This window comes from Centruroides sculpturatus, unplaced genomic scaffold (assembly GCF_000671375.1).
Source record: "Centruroides sculpturatus isolate CEXI.00-Female unplaced genomic scaffold, Cexi_2.0 scaffold2237, whole genome shotgun sequence".
NCBI classification, from domain to species: domain Eukaryota; kingdom Metazoa; phylum Arthropoda; class Arachnida; order Scorpiones; family Buthidae; genus Centruroides; species Centruroides sculpturatus.
The window spans coordinates 12,907-30,661 of record NW_019386480.1 but is presented as its reverse complement, the minus strand read 5'-3'; the positions used below and the strand labels follow the sequence as shown (position 1 = coordinate 30,661).

General features: G+C 31.0%; 1 protein-coding gene across 1 annotated transcript in view; it reads right to left on the bottom strand.

Moving 5' to 3' along the window:
* Positions 1-13,673: 13,673 nt before the first annotated feature.
* Positions 13,674-17,755, bottom strand: part of LOC111615114 (zinc finger protein 708-like) — a gene marked incomplete at its 5' end in the record, with an annotated part of 16,075 nt that continues 11,993 nt past the window's right edge. Inside the window, 3 exons of the mRNA XM_023356513.1 lie at positions 13,674-15,661; positions 16,293-16,356; positions 17,174-17,301. Of these exons, the coding sequence (XP_023212281.1) occupies positions 13,950-15,661; positions 16,293-16,356; positions 17,174-17,301 (1,904 nt within the window). The remainder of the gene's footprint in view (positions 15,662-16,292; positions 16,357-17,173; positions 17,302-17,755) is intronic.

Here is a 17,755-nt window from a genome sequence, read left to right as displayed (position 1 = left end):
GTTCGACTGTATATCGGGTAATTTTCCTCAACATGTGGCCGCATCCATTGTGGACCTGATCAACTCATCGATCGATCTAAAATAAAAACTCATTGTTTATTCTCTAATTTATTGTGCAGAAGAAAGAGAAATACTCAAACTACCAAATGAGAAAAGTTTAAAACACTATAATTTACATATATAAATTTAATGTTGAAATTCCCTTTTTACATTTAGCGATGTTATGTATACATAACAAAAATAAAGTACTATAATCTGATCAATTTCCACACTCTGTAGATGATGTCCAATTTTCAGATATTAACATCATCTACACACAAAAAACATGGCAAAAAATGCAGTGAATATGAACTTTGGCAACTACTTTATTTAATATTTCAGAATAAGTTGAAAATTAAAAAACGAAATTTAGTACTATACCGTACGTTGTGTATTAGAAGCATTAATGCTATTAAATTTTGGTAATAACACGTCGAGGGGTAAAAAGATAAAAAATGTAAAATCTCGAGTGAGACCCGACATAATAAAGATTTTATTACTTGTTAGCATCTATAATTCTTTGTGAAATGCATTTCTACCATTAAAATTCGGCATTTCTTCATTTTATCTATACTGTACTACTATACTGTATAAAGAGACAACGTATTTTTCGTTTCTGACCACTAACCGTGAAAACTACTGAACCAATCGTTACCAAATTTTAACTGTAGCATCTTTATGACCCCCGGAATGTTTACCACTAATCAAACCTGCAGATTTATTATTAATTAAATAAAACTACAATGGATTTTTGTCTAGGGTTAAGGCTTTTATGTCCAACAGATGGCGCTNTTAACTGTAGCATCTTTATGACCCCCGGAATGTTTACCACTAATCAAACCTGCAGATTTATTATTAATTAAATAAAACTACAATGGATTTTTGTCTAGGGTTAAGGCTTTTATGTCCAACAGATGGTGCTACGAGTATGACGCCCTAAGTTTGCTTTTCTGTGAGGATGAACAAAAGCAGATCATCTTCTATCTATCTATACAGTAGAACCTCGAAAACTCGGCCTAATGTGGACCGAAGGGTGGCCGAGTTTGTGAAAATGAGGGGTTATCGGGAATAGGGTTAAAAAAATAAGTACGAGTGTTTCCTCAGAAAATACTGTACTGTACTTGTATGTATTGTTTACTTGAGAATATAACAGAGAATAAACTGCCCAAATACCCTTAAACAAAGGAAAAGTACGTCCTTTATGAAGGCATAGAGCCTTTACTACATGAAAATGAAAATTAATGAATACACTGTGTACAGTAATTTACCTGATAAGACAGACCTCAGAAAAATACTTTATGAGAGCTTTTATACTTTTATAAAGCTGTCTATAATGAAAATTAATTAACTAAGGATTTTTTTGCCCTGCCAGGGTGTGGCCGAGTTATCCGGAGTGCCGGGTTATCGAGAGCCGAGTTTTCGAGGTTCTACTGTATAAATAAAAATGCAATGTTCGTTTGTTCCTACCAATTCCTTTGAAATTTTCACACAACGCTGCATTTGAATACGCACGTGTTTTTCTATAATATACATGTCGAAATTCCCCCAACTGGGGGGAGATGAACAGGATTAAGGCTTACTGTAAAGAACTCTGCTTCTATTTCTACTATTTTAGATGCGGTTTTTTGCGTTTTCGATTGCGTTTTAATAGGGTATGTCAACAGAATATACACTAAANATAATATACATGTCGAAATTCCCCCAACTGGGGGGAGATGAACAGGATTAAGGCTTACTGTAAAGAACTCTGCTTCTATTTCTACTATTTTAGATGCGGTTTTTTGCGTTTTCGATTGCGTTTTAATAGGGTATGTCAACAGAATATACACTAAAAAGGAATTTTTCAATATTCCCCCGTGGGGGAGAGGGACAGGATTAAGGCTTACCGTAAAGAACTCTGCTTCTATTATACTATTTTAGATGCGGGTTTTTGTGTTTTTGATTGCGTTTTAATGGGGTACACGAAGAGAATGTACAGTACACTAAGAAAAAATTTTTCGAAAAATTCCNACCCTGGGGATTTGGCAGTGCGTGCATGCACGCTCTGCAACCGTCTTCGATTCCATTCATTAGCCACTCGTAGGGAGCTACTTGACTAAGTGCATTGTTTTAAGATTTAAAAAGTAAAGAATATTTTATATTTTTATGTACGTTTCTTTGCAAAGCTATATTTAATTATAATTTTCTTTAAAGTATATTCATATAATTGAAGAATATTTTGTATGTACCGGTACATCCACCACATATTTTATTTCACCGAGTAAGTTTTTATTATTTTATTTTTAATTGTAGCCCTTATATCGTGGCTAGCGATTCGGAATGTAATTGTGATATTAAAAATGCATTTAGAGAAGTCTACGGTTTTTACTGGCTTATCGAATAAACGATACGAATGGACCCTAGACCGTCACTGACGCGCAATTGACTGATTGCCCCTGGATGTCGGCTTCTTACAGAAACACAGCTTCCCTATAGTCAAATGTCACGGCACGCCCCTGCTGTAGTAGAATTTACAAAGTTTTGTGTTAAAGGATACTAAGAAAATTTTTAAATATAAAATAAAACTCAGCATATTTTTATTAATTTAAATAACAATATTAAATTACATGTTTTATTACATCGTTTATTTCTGATTACAAGCCGAAAACTAGTTATGAGTAACTGCGAATTGGTGTGATGTGTGATACAAATTATATTAATAATAAACCAGCAACGAGTTCTCAACTTTCCGGAAACATTTAAAACTACGTGTCGCGCCATCTCTTATGATATTTTGTTAAAAATATTTTTATATTTTTAATTATTATAAAATAAACAAAAAGTGTGATTTTAAGGATAAAGATGAGTTTTATGGAAAAAAAAAAATATTGTAAATTAGAACATGAGTAAACTCGTCATTGAGTCTGACGCTACTGAAGTTACACACGATCCGCATTATCTATTTCGCCTCTTCAACTTTAATAAAAAAAATTTAAAAGCATCAAGCCCCTTAATAAACAATCCTTTTTTCTCATTTTAAGAAATTTTCAACAAAAAGCACAGTAATTATTAAACTTTAAAAAGGTTGAAGAACTCCACACACACTAACGTTAATCAATCAAACTTCGATATTTCGGTGTTTTCCCATTACCGGACGTTCTGTCCCTCCATTAGCACAAAAATATAAACTACCTTACAAAATTATATTTGTCGATGTTGATAACTTTATGTTTGAAATTTCAGACACATGTACTGTATGATGTACTGTATAGTGCGTTACGTATCTGCGTATCAATCCCTCACACTTGGTTTCATATATAATACATGAATGTGTATGCAATAAAAACTTCTTTCAACGCCAGTAATGTATAAGTATGGACTAAGTGTATAAGGATTTATTTTGATGTTTATTCTGGGTCAAAAAATATACTGTCCTCATGACATTCCAACATTCATTAGAAGCACATACTGCTTATTACATAGCTGAACAGCTATCATTTACTGCGTGATTAATACAATCCCTATTCAATTAGAAGTGGTTCGAGGATGCTTTCCTTGAATCTTATATAAATGTTAATAGCAGACCCCGCCACGCGTTGTTGTAACTCAAAATGTATCTATTATAAATGTATACACTTCTTCCGTAGAAGAGGATTTTTCGAAAAATCCCTTCTTAATGTACAGTACATTCTCTTGACGTACCTTATTAAAACGCAATAAAAAACGCAAAAAATCCGCAAAAAATCCGCATATAAAATAGTATAATAGAAGCCAAGTTCTTTACGGTAAGCCTTAATTCTGTCCATCTCCACCAGTGGGGAGAATCTCGACACGTATATTATATAAAAACACGTGCGTATTCGAATGCAGCGTTGAGTCAAAGTTTCAAAGGAATCAGTAGGAACAAACGAACATTACATTTTTATTTATATAGATAGATAAAAGATTATCTGCTTTAGTTCATTTTCACAGAAAAGCATAATGCCTCACAGAAAAGCAAACTTAGGTCGTCGTACTCGTAGCGCCATTTGTTAGACATAAAAGCCTTAATCCTAGATGATATCTTTTAATTTATATGAATGTTTAACGGAATAGTATATAGCCTATGTCCACCCTGAAGTTCCATTCTAAATATTGGTAAAAGAATTTTTGAAATCGGATGAGTAGTTTCGGAGATTACCCGCTACATACAAACTTACATACATTACGTATTTATATTAGTATAGATATGCACAAGTACTTAATAACTAAGGTAAAAAAATAACATGGATGGAGCTTATGAGTGATACTTTTATGTATCGAGTTTGCTAATGATGGATAATTTATATTCACTGTGGAACCGGCTCTCATAAGCAAGAAAAAATGCGAAATGCAATGTTTATTGCGCGTAATTATTTTGAGTTTGATTTCAAAAGAAACAAAATCCGGCAACGAGTTACGGAACTTTATCAGCAAAACTGTTACAATTAGTTTGTATTAGAAATTATTATAAAATGGCAAAAGGCTAAATTTTCAAAGTAGGAATGAGTTTTATTTATAGATACATAGAATTATTATTTTAAAAACTTTGGGCCTGTGAGAAGTAACAATACATCCCAGTCTGAGCACCCATTAATGAAGAACCCACTGCTTTCACAATATCATTTAAATATATCAATGAAAACTATAAAATATAATAATAATATAAACAGACTCTTTCACTATTTATTAAAAAAAAATTGAATTCTATGATAGAATTGGCTGTGTCCGTCTGTTTCTGTCTTTCCTTGATCTCGAGACCAGAGTTAGGTAGATAAAAGTCGAGACCAGATATGGAAACCATACTAGCAGGATGTCTGGATTAACTATACATGAACTTCCGCTTTCTAAAACAGCAACGTTATTTCAATTCAAACTTCTCCCATGAATACAGTTAACGAGACGAATGGCACGATTGTTAAATGAAAAGTATAATGCACAAGGGCAACCCACTACTAATTGAGGTGAACAAAATATCTTTTAAGTTAAATAAATTAAAAAATTGCAGCTTGGTATTGGGACGATGTTACAATCAACAAATGCTTGTTTCGTTTTCTAAAACATCTGAATTAGGAATGTTATTCATAATATTAAAAAGTATTGAAATTGTTATTTATTATACACAACGTATTCGCAAACTTTTTCAAATGTTACATTTCCATTTATTCAATGTGTAATATAAATGTAACATTTTTATTTTACGTATTATATATTTTTTTATCAGTAGAAACATACTTTTATATTATAAGTACAGTTGTCCCTTGATAATCCGACAGGTGTCCGACCAGATAATCCGACCAAAGGTGTGTCAGATTACCAAAAGTGTCCAGATTACCGAAAATAATTACATATTTCGCATTGTTTTGCTAGCAGTAACTTACAATATTCTCTACTCCAACTGTTCGAACAGAACTGCTCACATAAAACACCCGAAATGTTTGTCATCGTGTAAAAATTGGATGGAGAGATTCACATCGCGACATGCTTCTGTGCAAGCAGACACGTAACGGGTACCTTGACGGGAGGTGCGTCGGACTACTGAGCATGTCGGATTAAAAAACGTCGAACTATAGAAAGACAACTGTATTAAGCCTCTTACCTCTTTCGATTTTATAACCAGAATGATTCCAAATAGTGGATCCGTTTGTGTTGTTCGTAGAAATTGGCTTTCCTTTAATATTTATCTGAAATAATAAGAGAGTACGTTATATTATCAGACCAATTGTTCTTTATACAAAAATTGATAAGAAAGTATTTAAATTGGAACATAAAAATTCATTTAATTAATATTTAAATTATGGCCTACTAATGTGTTAGTTTCATTATTTTTAATGTGCGATTATAGAAATTCACTCACAATACAAGCAATTATTTATTGTGACACAATGACAATGCCGGGCTGCATATTTAATCGTACTTTTAATTAATTTAATTTAAAATAAATACTCTCTGCCTTAAATTAGTGGTAGCATGTGCCGGTGCATCATACTTTTCCTATGACAATACAGTCTTGTCGTTTCAGGAGAAAATTTGAATTGAAATAACGCAAGTTCTGGATTGCGTCGAAAGTTCGTATATAGTTAATCGAAGCCTCCTTTCTCTATGGTTTCCATATCTGGTCTCGGTATCTATGTAACTCCGTTCTCGAAATTGTAAAAAAACAGACAGTGAAAATTTAATTGTCTACAATTTGTTCAAATTTCATCCCAATTATATGAGTCTGATATTATATGAATAAGAAAAATGTTGTTTATTAATGACTGGGCTGCAATTTAAAAAATTGTAAACCTATAAATCCCAACTTTCGTCGGTTATCCGCTTCTTTGCCTGATTTGACTCTCCTTCCTTAAATACAAAAAGGGCACGACTCTATTACTAACAAGAAATGTATAATATACAGGGAAAGTCACTATAATTTCAGCTGGAGAGCATATATTTTTAAATAAATTAAAAATATCATTAAGAAGTGCAGCCCGGCATTGTGACTATGTCACAATAAAGAATTTCTCGTTAATTGTATTTTGTTTTATGGAAGTAGAATAAGTTTCAGCTTTTGTAACTCGTCTTACAATCAGAATAAATCTTATATGCATATAAAATGCGAACGTTTAACAATTTTGTTAAATTTGACCCCCAGTTTTTGGAAATCTCCACAGTAAAGACTTTGTCAACTCAAAAAATTTTAAAATATGAAGAGTTTAGGTTTTTTATTTTGTGATGATCGTCCATCTCTAAATGATTTTATCGAAAATAGGAGCGACCTTGAGTAGAGTCCTTCTATTTTAAGCCTGGGGGACTTAAAAGTCCCGAACACATTTTAAAGCAACACAAGAGCAGTGGCGTAGAGTGAGTATCAGCCACCCGGAGCGGAGGAAAATTTCTCCCCCTTATTTAGATATTTCAATGTAAAAGACAAAAATTGAGTTTCGTCACAGAATAAGTAATGAAAAATTCCTTGCTCATTTCAATCGGTCCGAATCGTAGGTGTAACAAAAATTTGAAATGAAATATGAAATTTTTACAAGATACCATTATTATTTATTGTGAAATTTTTCCGCCCCCTAAAAGTGCCGCCCGGGGCGGGCCGCTCCTGCCGCCTCCACTACGCTACGCTACTGCACAAGAGTAGTACAGAAAAGAATTTTACCTGTATATTTTTATGTTTTAAAGGTTCTGATTTAATTCTTCTACAAAATGTTTTCGTATCCGTATTAAATTCTTTCTTGCAATCGTTTAAAACTTCAAATTTTTCATCACCTCCGTTGAATGTAAATTCTGAATATTCATTTTCTGGCTCTACTTTTATTTTCATTTCCTCGGTGGAAAATGTTCTCGTATGTCAACAATCTGTTTTCAATGAAAGATTTTGTAATCGTCGAGTTTGAATTTATATTTACATATATAAATAAATAAAATTTATATAATAGAAAACACTTACCTCTCGTTCTTGAATAGAATGTTATCAATCAATGTCAAATAATAAATATCCACATTAATTTCACTCAAATTTTAGAGCGAGTAACAAAGACAGACAAGCAAACTCAGTTCTATTGTTAGCGTGCAGTCAAGAAAGTCTAGGAGTAGCACGTCACCAACTCGCGTGAAAGTTCGTACCTACGAAAACCCACGTGATATATGGTGAACAATTATTGTTCCTGGAATCCACCTCTGAATTGTAATTAAAAATTAAGTTTTCGATATAATCGTTAAAATCTAAAACTTTCTGACTCATTACCATTAATCAACGAAAGAATTGAATTTGTAGAGCAGCTTCTGCTAATTTTCCAAATATCCTGACAAAATTTTGTCTTAGACTGTATTATTGTAAATAAACGTCAATCACACACAATTATGTGTGATTCTACTTTAAATCTGCTTTCTATTTTACTGTATTTTGCATTTTAAAGAGGTCAAAGGTTAATTTAGGTCATTGCTTTCGCTTCACTTTTTTCCGGATAACGGGCACTTTTAGTCAAGATAAAATACTCTTCAAACTTATGAATTCCGAGTTAAATTTAAGGATATTACTGCATGAAACTTTCAAAAAATGTAAATAAAGTTTAATATATCATTAAAAGTAATCATTAATTAATCAAAATACTAATAAATAAACTTTACGTTGGCCCTCCTAATTTAAATTTTCCCGGTCCCACGAAGTTATAACGCGTCAGAGTTTATATGTTTGTTTTTTACGATAGATTCCAATAGGGAAATCAACTCAATTGTATTGTTTATAATTATTTATAGTAATCCATGTTAGTATTTATATTTCACTGCTCTCAATCAACACCGTTAGGTTTATTAAAATTGATCTATTTTTTATTTTCTATCATAAACATATCAGTTTACTATGGTTAAATTTTTAATAATATTTAAATTACAAATTTTCGAAAAATATATTTTTCAGAAAGTACCGATTAATTTGCAATGTTTATAACTTGAATATATATATATTTTTTTTCTATCGAACAAACAGTGCAACATGGTGAAATTTACAGCCTTGATTACAAACGTATTGTTTATGTCCTCTCTTTCCACTGTGGGTGGTGGACTTCGCCGAATGTAGGTCAGTTTACGTCTATTTCGAACAGTGTCTATTAGATGCTTTACTTATTAATACAACAATCGACTATAATAAGCGATGTTATAAGCGATTATTTACATATTCATATATACACATATATGTATTTATAAAGATGGATATGAAAAGAAAAGTGGATCTCCAAATAATGTGAAAAATCGAAGACAACAAGTTAGTTCGCGGTCTCGTCATCGAGAGTTGGTCCGCCATTGAAAGTTAGACCAAGGATTCCGAACTCGAACATTATATAACCAGTTCTACGCCGCCAATAATTTCTACTAAATACCGATTACCAAAGCTAGTATCTAACCTACCTAGTATCTACCTATGCTGCACACACTGGTCTCAACGTATCCACCAACCGACGGTTCTTCATCCAACTATCTAATATATCATANACCACCTCCTTCTAGCGCTGTAAAAATAACCTCGAACTCAAAAGTTTGCTTTACGTAAAGCGGTGTGCAGCCAAGAGTTTAACAACACTTTAGCTGCAGCGATAGCAAAGCGCTTAATAAAGCGCTGACTTTAACAACAACCCGATAGTATAAGCGACAAGTAGTTTCACTGAGGAACCGGTCCCTTCGATCACGTGACACTTCGAAACGTCATCTTGTAGCCAGCACCCCTAGCTGTCAGCAAGGAGTGTGGCTACAAGATGACGTTTCGAAGAAATGATAGTATGCAAGCAATATCGAATGTTAGGATACGCTGCTTATCACTTAAATTAAAACTTTATTTTTCACTCGAAATGTTCTTTTAAAAAATATAAACATAATTTTAAATAAAATTTTACTACATTTTTGTATTTTTACTATTGTTTACATTAAAGTCTTACAGTTCGTTCTGTGGAAATTACAGAATATGTATTATTGCAGTGTTATTTATTTGTATAATAATTTTTATGTAAGAGATGTTAATACTACAAATATAATCATCTACCGAAACCCTAAGCTTAGCAAATAGACACTCACAATTGCCGTAAATAATCGGGCTATAATTTAAAAAATTTAATACGATATGGCGCCTGGCGCCTCGTTCTAGTGCCAAATTCATTTGTAATTCATAATTATATTTCCAAATTATATCCCGATTATTTACGGCAATTTTAGGTTTATATTTGTTAATAGGGGAAGGTCGGGTAGTACCGGATACCTAAGCTTCTTCTATATTATAGAAAAATTTTACAGCTAAATTGGTCCAGATTACATTCCATACAAAACTTCATTGTCTTATAAAACACTTGTTAAAACTCATTATAACTTTAAAACACATAAATGAAATTACAACCGTTAAATCTGTATGTGTTCTACGTAGAAGCAATGTTATTTCACTACTGCACACAAATAACTTTAATTTAAAAATTAATTTGATTTCAAATTTGAGAAATTTCAAAACAACTTTTAAACGGTTTTAAAAAACAACGTTTTAGTTTTAAAATGATTTAATTTTTTAATATACGGATTCTTGATTGAGATATGGAAGTGCGTGTTTGAAATACCAAATAACTTTACACGAACTTTTGGCCTTGTAATTTTTTAAATTAAAATATAATTAAAAAATCCCCAGCGTTGTAACGATGTCAAAATAATTTTTAACCCCTCTTTAAACTTGCTAAAATATATTTTATTATATAGAAGAAAATGTATAAAATAGAAGTGAAGCGAATGTAAATAAATCAAGTCTTTATATAAACTGAAGCACACGTGTTAATATTATTATATTATTTTTTTATAAATGTCAGAGAGGTAACTACGAATTCAATTGTGGTGCTCGTAAAACAGATGAAAAATTGGAATAATAAACCAGGTAACGAGGAAACGTTTTAACGAGGGAAAATTCTTCGATGGCAGGAGAGAAATCATCATTGTCTAAACTACGATCGAAAGTTTCAAGGTTCGATCAAAATCCTTTGGAAAGAGTCGAAATATAGTGTCAGGTGAATATCAAAGATCGATTTTTCTCGCGGCCAAATCTGATCTATTTTCACTTGGAGACAAGAAAGTAACTAATCAAGAAAGAGCAGGATCTATTCGAAAAATGAAATTCAAACATATAATTTTTTAAAACCTTTAATTTTAAGGGTAAAGACTGATTTTCCTTTCCCCGCCGCAGTTTTACTTCCCCCGACATCGCGGATTTACTCAAAGAGAGATTTATTCGTTCGAGAAAGAACACACTTTATAATATGTTGTAAGCATTCCATTTGGCTCAAAATAAGCGGGTTAAACTGCTAAGATCATCCGCCTGATAATCCACCATCACCCATATCCCTTGTTCGTATTGACTTCATTTCAATTGGCCTCTTCCCTTTTTTCTCACCATTTCGGAAACCTCACAAACGTATGTTTCTATAATAAATATGTTCATATAAACATAAATAATTCAACTGTTTACCACCATCGCTAAATCGATGGATCTCAAAAATATAATTATAATCCCTTACAAATCCAAGGACTGACTCTATCAGGTTGCTATTTTCACCCAGAACTAATGATGTATATGGTAATAAATTAATTTTTTTCATATCCAAATACATAAAGTTGTCTTTTCAATACATAGAATATTTTAAAGGATTTATATCAAAATCTTTTAAATATTTTTTCATATGAATAAATTTAATATTAGTTATTAGTATTAGGATGTGCAATAAATAATATGTGCAATTACACAATACAAAAAACAATAATCATCATTATATTTAATAAACAATATTTATTAATTAATGTTTTGAAAATATTATGTTATCACATTTTTATATATATATATGTTGAGTGATCATATAAAAATATATTTTCATTGATTATCCGTCTAGATCCGTCTAGATTCACTGGCGCATTATCCTTTGGGCACTTGACTGGGACATTCATCAACAGGGGCCCAAATCAATCTTTTATAAGAAAATATTATATTCAAAATATTCCCTTGAAGAAAAATGGCTGAAGTCAACACTGTCCATCAGTCCCCGTAATTTAAACTTTCCTGGATTCCATGAAGCTACACGTGGACCCCTATAACACTGTTCATTTTTCCGTTTTATATGAATTCCATGTTGTATTAGTCACTTAGATTTTACAATTTGTAAAATCTAAGTGACTCGTAGAACATGGAATTCATATAAAACGGAAAAATCAACAGTGTTATAGGGGGTCGACTGTATAATGCGGCACAGTCAAGATCAAAATTGTATAAATCGATCACGACTGTAATCTGTATACTCACCACGATTGGAAAAATAAAAATCTTGATGAAAAGTCATTTTATTTTAGTTTTAAATTTACTAAAAATTTCATTTTAAAAATTAAATTATAATTATCCAAAATATTGTAAACATTGTGTCTAATACCCACTGAACATTGTGTTGACAACAACAAACTACTAAAAATGGCAAGCAAAGAACAGAAATATGAAAAGTAGACAGCCATGTCATCACTTTTTTCTTTCGTTTTTTTAAAAAAAATAGTTAATTTTTTGGTTTCTTTCTCAACATTTGATACATTGTTTGCATTTTTCATTTCATGTACGGTTTTCGTCGTTTAATATTATCAATGATTATTGAACATTCCATATATTTATTTTTCCGTATTTTATTTATACATGTGTAAAAAATGAAAAGCACGAGGGTCAACAGTGTTCACGGGGTTATCCTTAACAGTATACTGTACTCCCTTTTAGGCATTAGATGATAGCCAATATTTATAAAATTCAATTTTGTTTTTTCAAAATGAAATTAAAAGCATTCGCTATTTCGCCTGAGAGTAAGAGGAAAATTGGTCAGGTAAATTGTAGATCTAAAAAAATAAGAACAACGATGAACCCCGAGAGCATTGAACCCCGAGAGCATTGAACCTCGAATTAAGCAACATAGAGTAAGAATGGCTTTGTAAATGACTGAGGAACAGCATCGCGTCAAGCTCGATTTGAAGATGCTTTCAATTTTTCAATATTTATTTTTGCAATAAAGAAATATTTCGTCGTGTTTGGCGGGAGAATTTTCAGTGTATTATAAATATATAAATAAAGATACAGACTAAAGATACTGATACTGAAAACTCTATACGTCGTTTATGTTATCGACTTTAAGGTCACGTGATAAATTGAAACCAATCACAATGTATTGTACAACTGTGCGAAACTTGGGTACAGGGCACTGTCATCAAATTCTTATGGCGTCGTGTCTACCTGACGTCACGAATGTTTGGGTTAATCTAATGTATAATTAATACATTTAATTATACATTATACGTAGTATTAACGTTAAACATCACCGACATAGATTGTTATCAATAGATAAACAAAATTCCCTTATCCTAAGAAAACTTCCACAAATTATTCATTTGTGATAATGGTTAATATTGAAGTCTCGACAACTTTCTCCAGAGATAACATACACAATATATTAATATTTATTTCCTTTTATACTAAAGACCTTGCGTTCACAATGTTAAGTATCTTTAATGCACGTTATAATTAAAATTAATAATAAAAATAATGAGAAGTCCGTATTGTTCTATATCTTCTAGTACATCTATTAATGTAATTTCAGTTTAGTTTCTGTTTTTAATCTGCTTTTACAATTTCTCCAAAAATATGCTTAATTCTGATGAACGAGTTGATGGCTCAATAAACGACTTATAAAATAACATTCTTTGTTACATACTTCACGAACGTAACGAAGAATTTTTTAACGCGTAAATCGGGATTTCCCTTCATCTGCCTAATTAATTCAATCTGTTTTCTAAATGTCTTTTTGCATATTTTGCATTGATGTTTATTTCCTGTGGGATGAACATACTCTTGATAAGTTTGGAATTCAACTGTTGTTGTAAATTTCTTTTTACACTGTAGAAATGAATCTAATTATTAAAAGTAATCATCTACTTCTCTAAAACTTCTCCACAAGTAAAAAGTCTGTTCATATTGCTGAAGTAATTGTTTGGGAATCTTTCTAAACGAAAAGTTTTAAATGTAATTTCAGTTTAGTTTCTGTTTTTAATCTGCTTTTACTATTTCTCCAAAAAATATGCTTAATTCTGATGAACGAGTTGATGGCTCAATAAACGACTTATAAAATAACATTCTTTGTTACATACTTCACGAACGTAACGAAGATTGTCTTCTTTGTGAGTGGCTTCGTGACATTTTAATACATGTTTGTCGGTAAAACGTCTATTGAAATTCTCACAAGGAAATAGTTATATGTCTTAATGAATTTTCTGGTAATTAATTAAAGTGATTTTACTTTTAAATTTTTATGACAAGTATTACATTTTCAATGTGAATTTTTCAATGTGAATTTTCAATGTTCTTTTAGCGTGGATTCAGTAATAATTCACATATTTCCATGTTTAATACGACGATGGCTGAATAAGGCAGTTGTATTGGGGTAAACTTTTTTACATATGTCACAAACATACTTTTTTCCATCGCTATGAATAATGTTATGCTGTTCCAATAAATGTTTTGTCTTAAAATATCTGTTACACATATGACAAGAATATTTGCACTTATTGCTGTATATACGAATATGCTTTTTTAAACCAGCACTGCCTTTAAAACTTTTATTACATACCTGACAAGTGTAGTTAAATTGATTACTATGAACTACTTTATGTCTTTGCAAATTGTGTTTTGTTTTAAAATGTTTGTTACATATGTCACAAGAATATTTGTATTCATCGCTGTGTATATCAGTATGCTTTCTTAATCCATGAATGCGTTTAAAGCTTTTGTTACATACATGACAAGTATAGTTAAATTGATTGCTATGGACTATTTTATGAGCTTCCAAATTAACTTTTGTTTTAAAACTTTTGTTACACACCTGACAAGAATAGTTACGTTCGTCACTATGAGTTGCGTGATGTATTTTTAAATTGCTTTTCTGTTTAAAACTTTTACTGCAAATATCGCATTTAAAAGGGCTGTCTTCACTATGTGTTACTTTATGACTTAACAAAATACCTTTAGATTTAAATTCTTTTCCACATATATTACAGGCATGCATATTGTGTGTTCTCTTGTGTATTTCTAAACGGCCCTTACCATATCGAACGCGTTTACCACAAATGTCGCAATACACGTTTTCCCGCTTTATATTAGATTTTTCACAATAAATAAGTTTATGCGTTGGTAAATACTGTTTTGATTTAAAATGTTTGTTACATATATCACAAGAATATTTGTATTCGTTGCTGTGTATACGAGTATGCCGTTTTAATTGAATACTTAGTTTAAAACTTTTGTTACATACCTGACAACTATGGTTAAATTGATTGCTATGAACTATTTTATGAGCTTGCAAATATTTTTTTGTTTTAAAACTTTTGTTACATACCTGACAAATGTAGTTACATTCATCACTATGAGTTTCGTAATGCTTTTTTAAATACTCTTTTAGTTTAAAACTTTTATTGCAAATATCGCATTTGAAAGGACGGACTTCGCTATGTGTTTTTTTATGTTGCAACAAAAAACGGTTCAATCTAAATTGTTTTCCACATATTTTGCAGGCGTGTACTTTGTGTATTCTTTTGTGTCTTTGTAAACAGTCTTTACCATATGGAACGCGCTTACCACAAATGTCGCAAAACACGTTTTTCCGCTTGATATTAGATTTTTTACCATTTCTTGGAGATGAATTCAATCGATCTTCAGATAACTGCGTACGTAAATTCCTATGAGAGATTTCGTTTTCATTTCCAGTTTTGTGTTCTTTCGTGTGTCTTCGCAAAAGAAATTGCCATAAAAACTTCTTATTGCAGGATGTGCAGCGAAATGGTTTTTCTCCAATATGACAGAACAGATGTGTTTGTAATATTCTCTTATTTGTAAAAGTCTGTTTACATACATCACACGCAAATTCTTGTTTAGAATGAGATGCAAACATAACGTTGAAGTATTTCCTTTTAATCTTATCATGAATTTTATTGCACTTTCTACTCGAATGAACGTAGTTTTTTCTTTTGATATTATATTTAAATTGTTTTTTTCTTTCTGAATTTTGCTGAATATCGTATTTCTGAATTTGCTCTTCCTCCTCAACTGAAAGATCAAAAAATAACATAAAAATTACTTATAATATTTGAATAAACAAAACATTACTGCAATATTAAAATGTTACTGCTGTAGTTGTATAATTGATAGAGTATACCTATGTTGTTCGTTTAAAAGCAAGGCAAAAGAAAACGTGTTAGAGAAAAAGTCTATGGATTTTAAGTTGAAAGGAAAAAATCGGTGAATTTTTCAGATTTTTGAATCAAAATACAAAAATTTTTTAATCATATTACGATTTTCAAGAATATTTGCAACGTGTTTTTTTAACACATTGCAAACATATACTTAATTATGTCATTAAATAAGTTATATAGCCCTAGTTTACTTTTTTTGAATACATTTTATTATTATTATTTTTTTTTATTTTAGCGGATTAATGAACAAAGCAGATAACATGAATCATTAAATCACAACTCATGAGTTGTTATTTAGTAATTGTGATAATTTTAAAAAATTTTTATTAACTTCAAAGGTTATATTAATACGATATAAGTAGTTATAAATCTAATATATTAAATCCCAGTTAAATGTATGACAGTTGAAACTTGAATGCAGTTCTTCAGCCGTCCTCTGAATAATACTAATATAAAAAGTTTGAAATAAGTAACATGAAACTTACTTTCCATGTTTATTTCATTCCTGTTAGAGTTTCTTTCCGGAGTGAAGTATTCATTGTTGACAGGCTAAACAATATACAAACAATACATGACAATCAACGAATAATCATTTATGATGTATAAACCAGTAATGAGTTGCTGAACTTTCCCGGAAACGTTTTAAAATTTTCGTGGCGCTGTATGTAATAAAACGTTTTTTAAATAAAATATGATATTTTTAACTATTATAGAAAGAAAAAGAACTGAATTTTAAAAGTAGAAATGATTTTTATAAAAAAAAAAGTTTACTGGAAATAACGAGCGAAATCATCATTAATTCAGATCCTACTGGAAATACACACGGCATCCATTATTTCTTCACTTTCTTGATTTTTAACCAGCTAAATTTAATAGTTTCCATTTCCCTAATAATCAAAGTTTCCTGTAAAATTTCAGAAATTTTCTACAAAAAAAAAAAACAGGAGTTATTAAGTTTCAATCAGGATGAAGAAAATTTCCACAGACTAACGTTCAGACTCTGATAAAATCCACGATTTTTTGCATTATTCGACGTTTGAACGTGTTCTATGTTTAAAATTCTTGGGGAGTCATTTTTTGACCGATCGTCATACTTTTCCTTTGTTATAGGCTATATAATAGTCGGAAGAGTAATATAAAAGTCATTGCAGACTTTTATATTACTTATATTACTATAACAGCCAGGAAACTTACGCAACTCGTTGTTAGATTTTTTCTTATAATAATATATATTTTTTATTTAATACAGAATACACTTAAATTCAAAACATAATATTATATTACTGATATTGATATATGTTTTCAAACATTGAGAAAGCTAAGTTAATATTAAAATCTCAGGGTAATTTGTATTACTTATCATTACCTGTTCATTATCATCTGGATGATGAACAACTTCTTTACAATCCTCAGTCTTTACTTCAATCTTCAATCTTTTCAAAACAACTTTACATTCCGCTTTTATACCATGTTTTACTTTTTCTTTCTTGATATCTGTAGTACAGTGGCGTGCCGTCATTAGAAGCGTTGGAAGCGCCGCTTCCCTCGTATTCTCTAAAAAAATAAATACATATTAATTTTAATTATATGAAAATAATCGCACAATATTTTATTATAACCGCATTATATATCTTATTACAAATTTCTATACTACACGTGGAAAAAACCAAAATAAAAAAAATTGCTATTGTATATTATAATATTAGTGGCAGAGTGTAATCTCCTGTATTTTCAGATTACGAAAAGCCAGATTTGCGCATGCGCTTTACAGAACACCAACCTCACCCGGTTTAGCCGGTGGAAGCCTACGACCTTGGGTGAAAGCTGCACACATATAAAGATTACAATTCTATCAAGGACCGGTTCTGGGCTGTTAGCCGCCTGCCCACTAGATATTTCGATTACGTGAATAACGAGTAGATTTATAACTTAACCCAACCGATAAGAA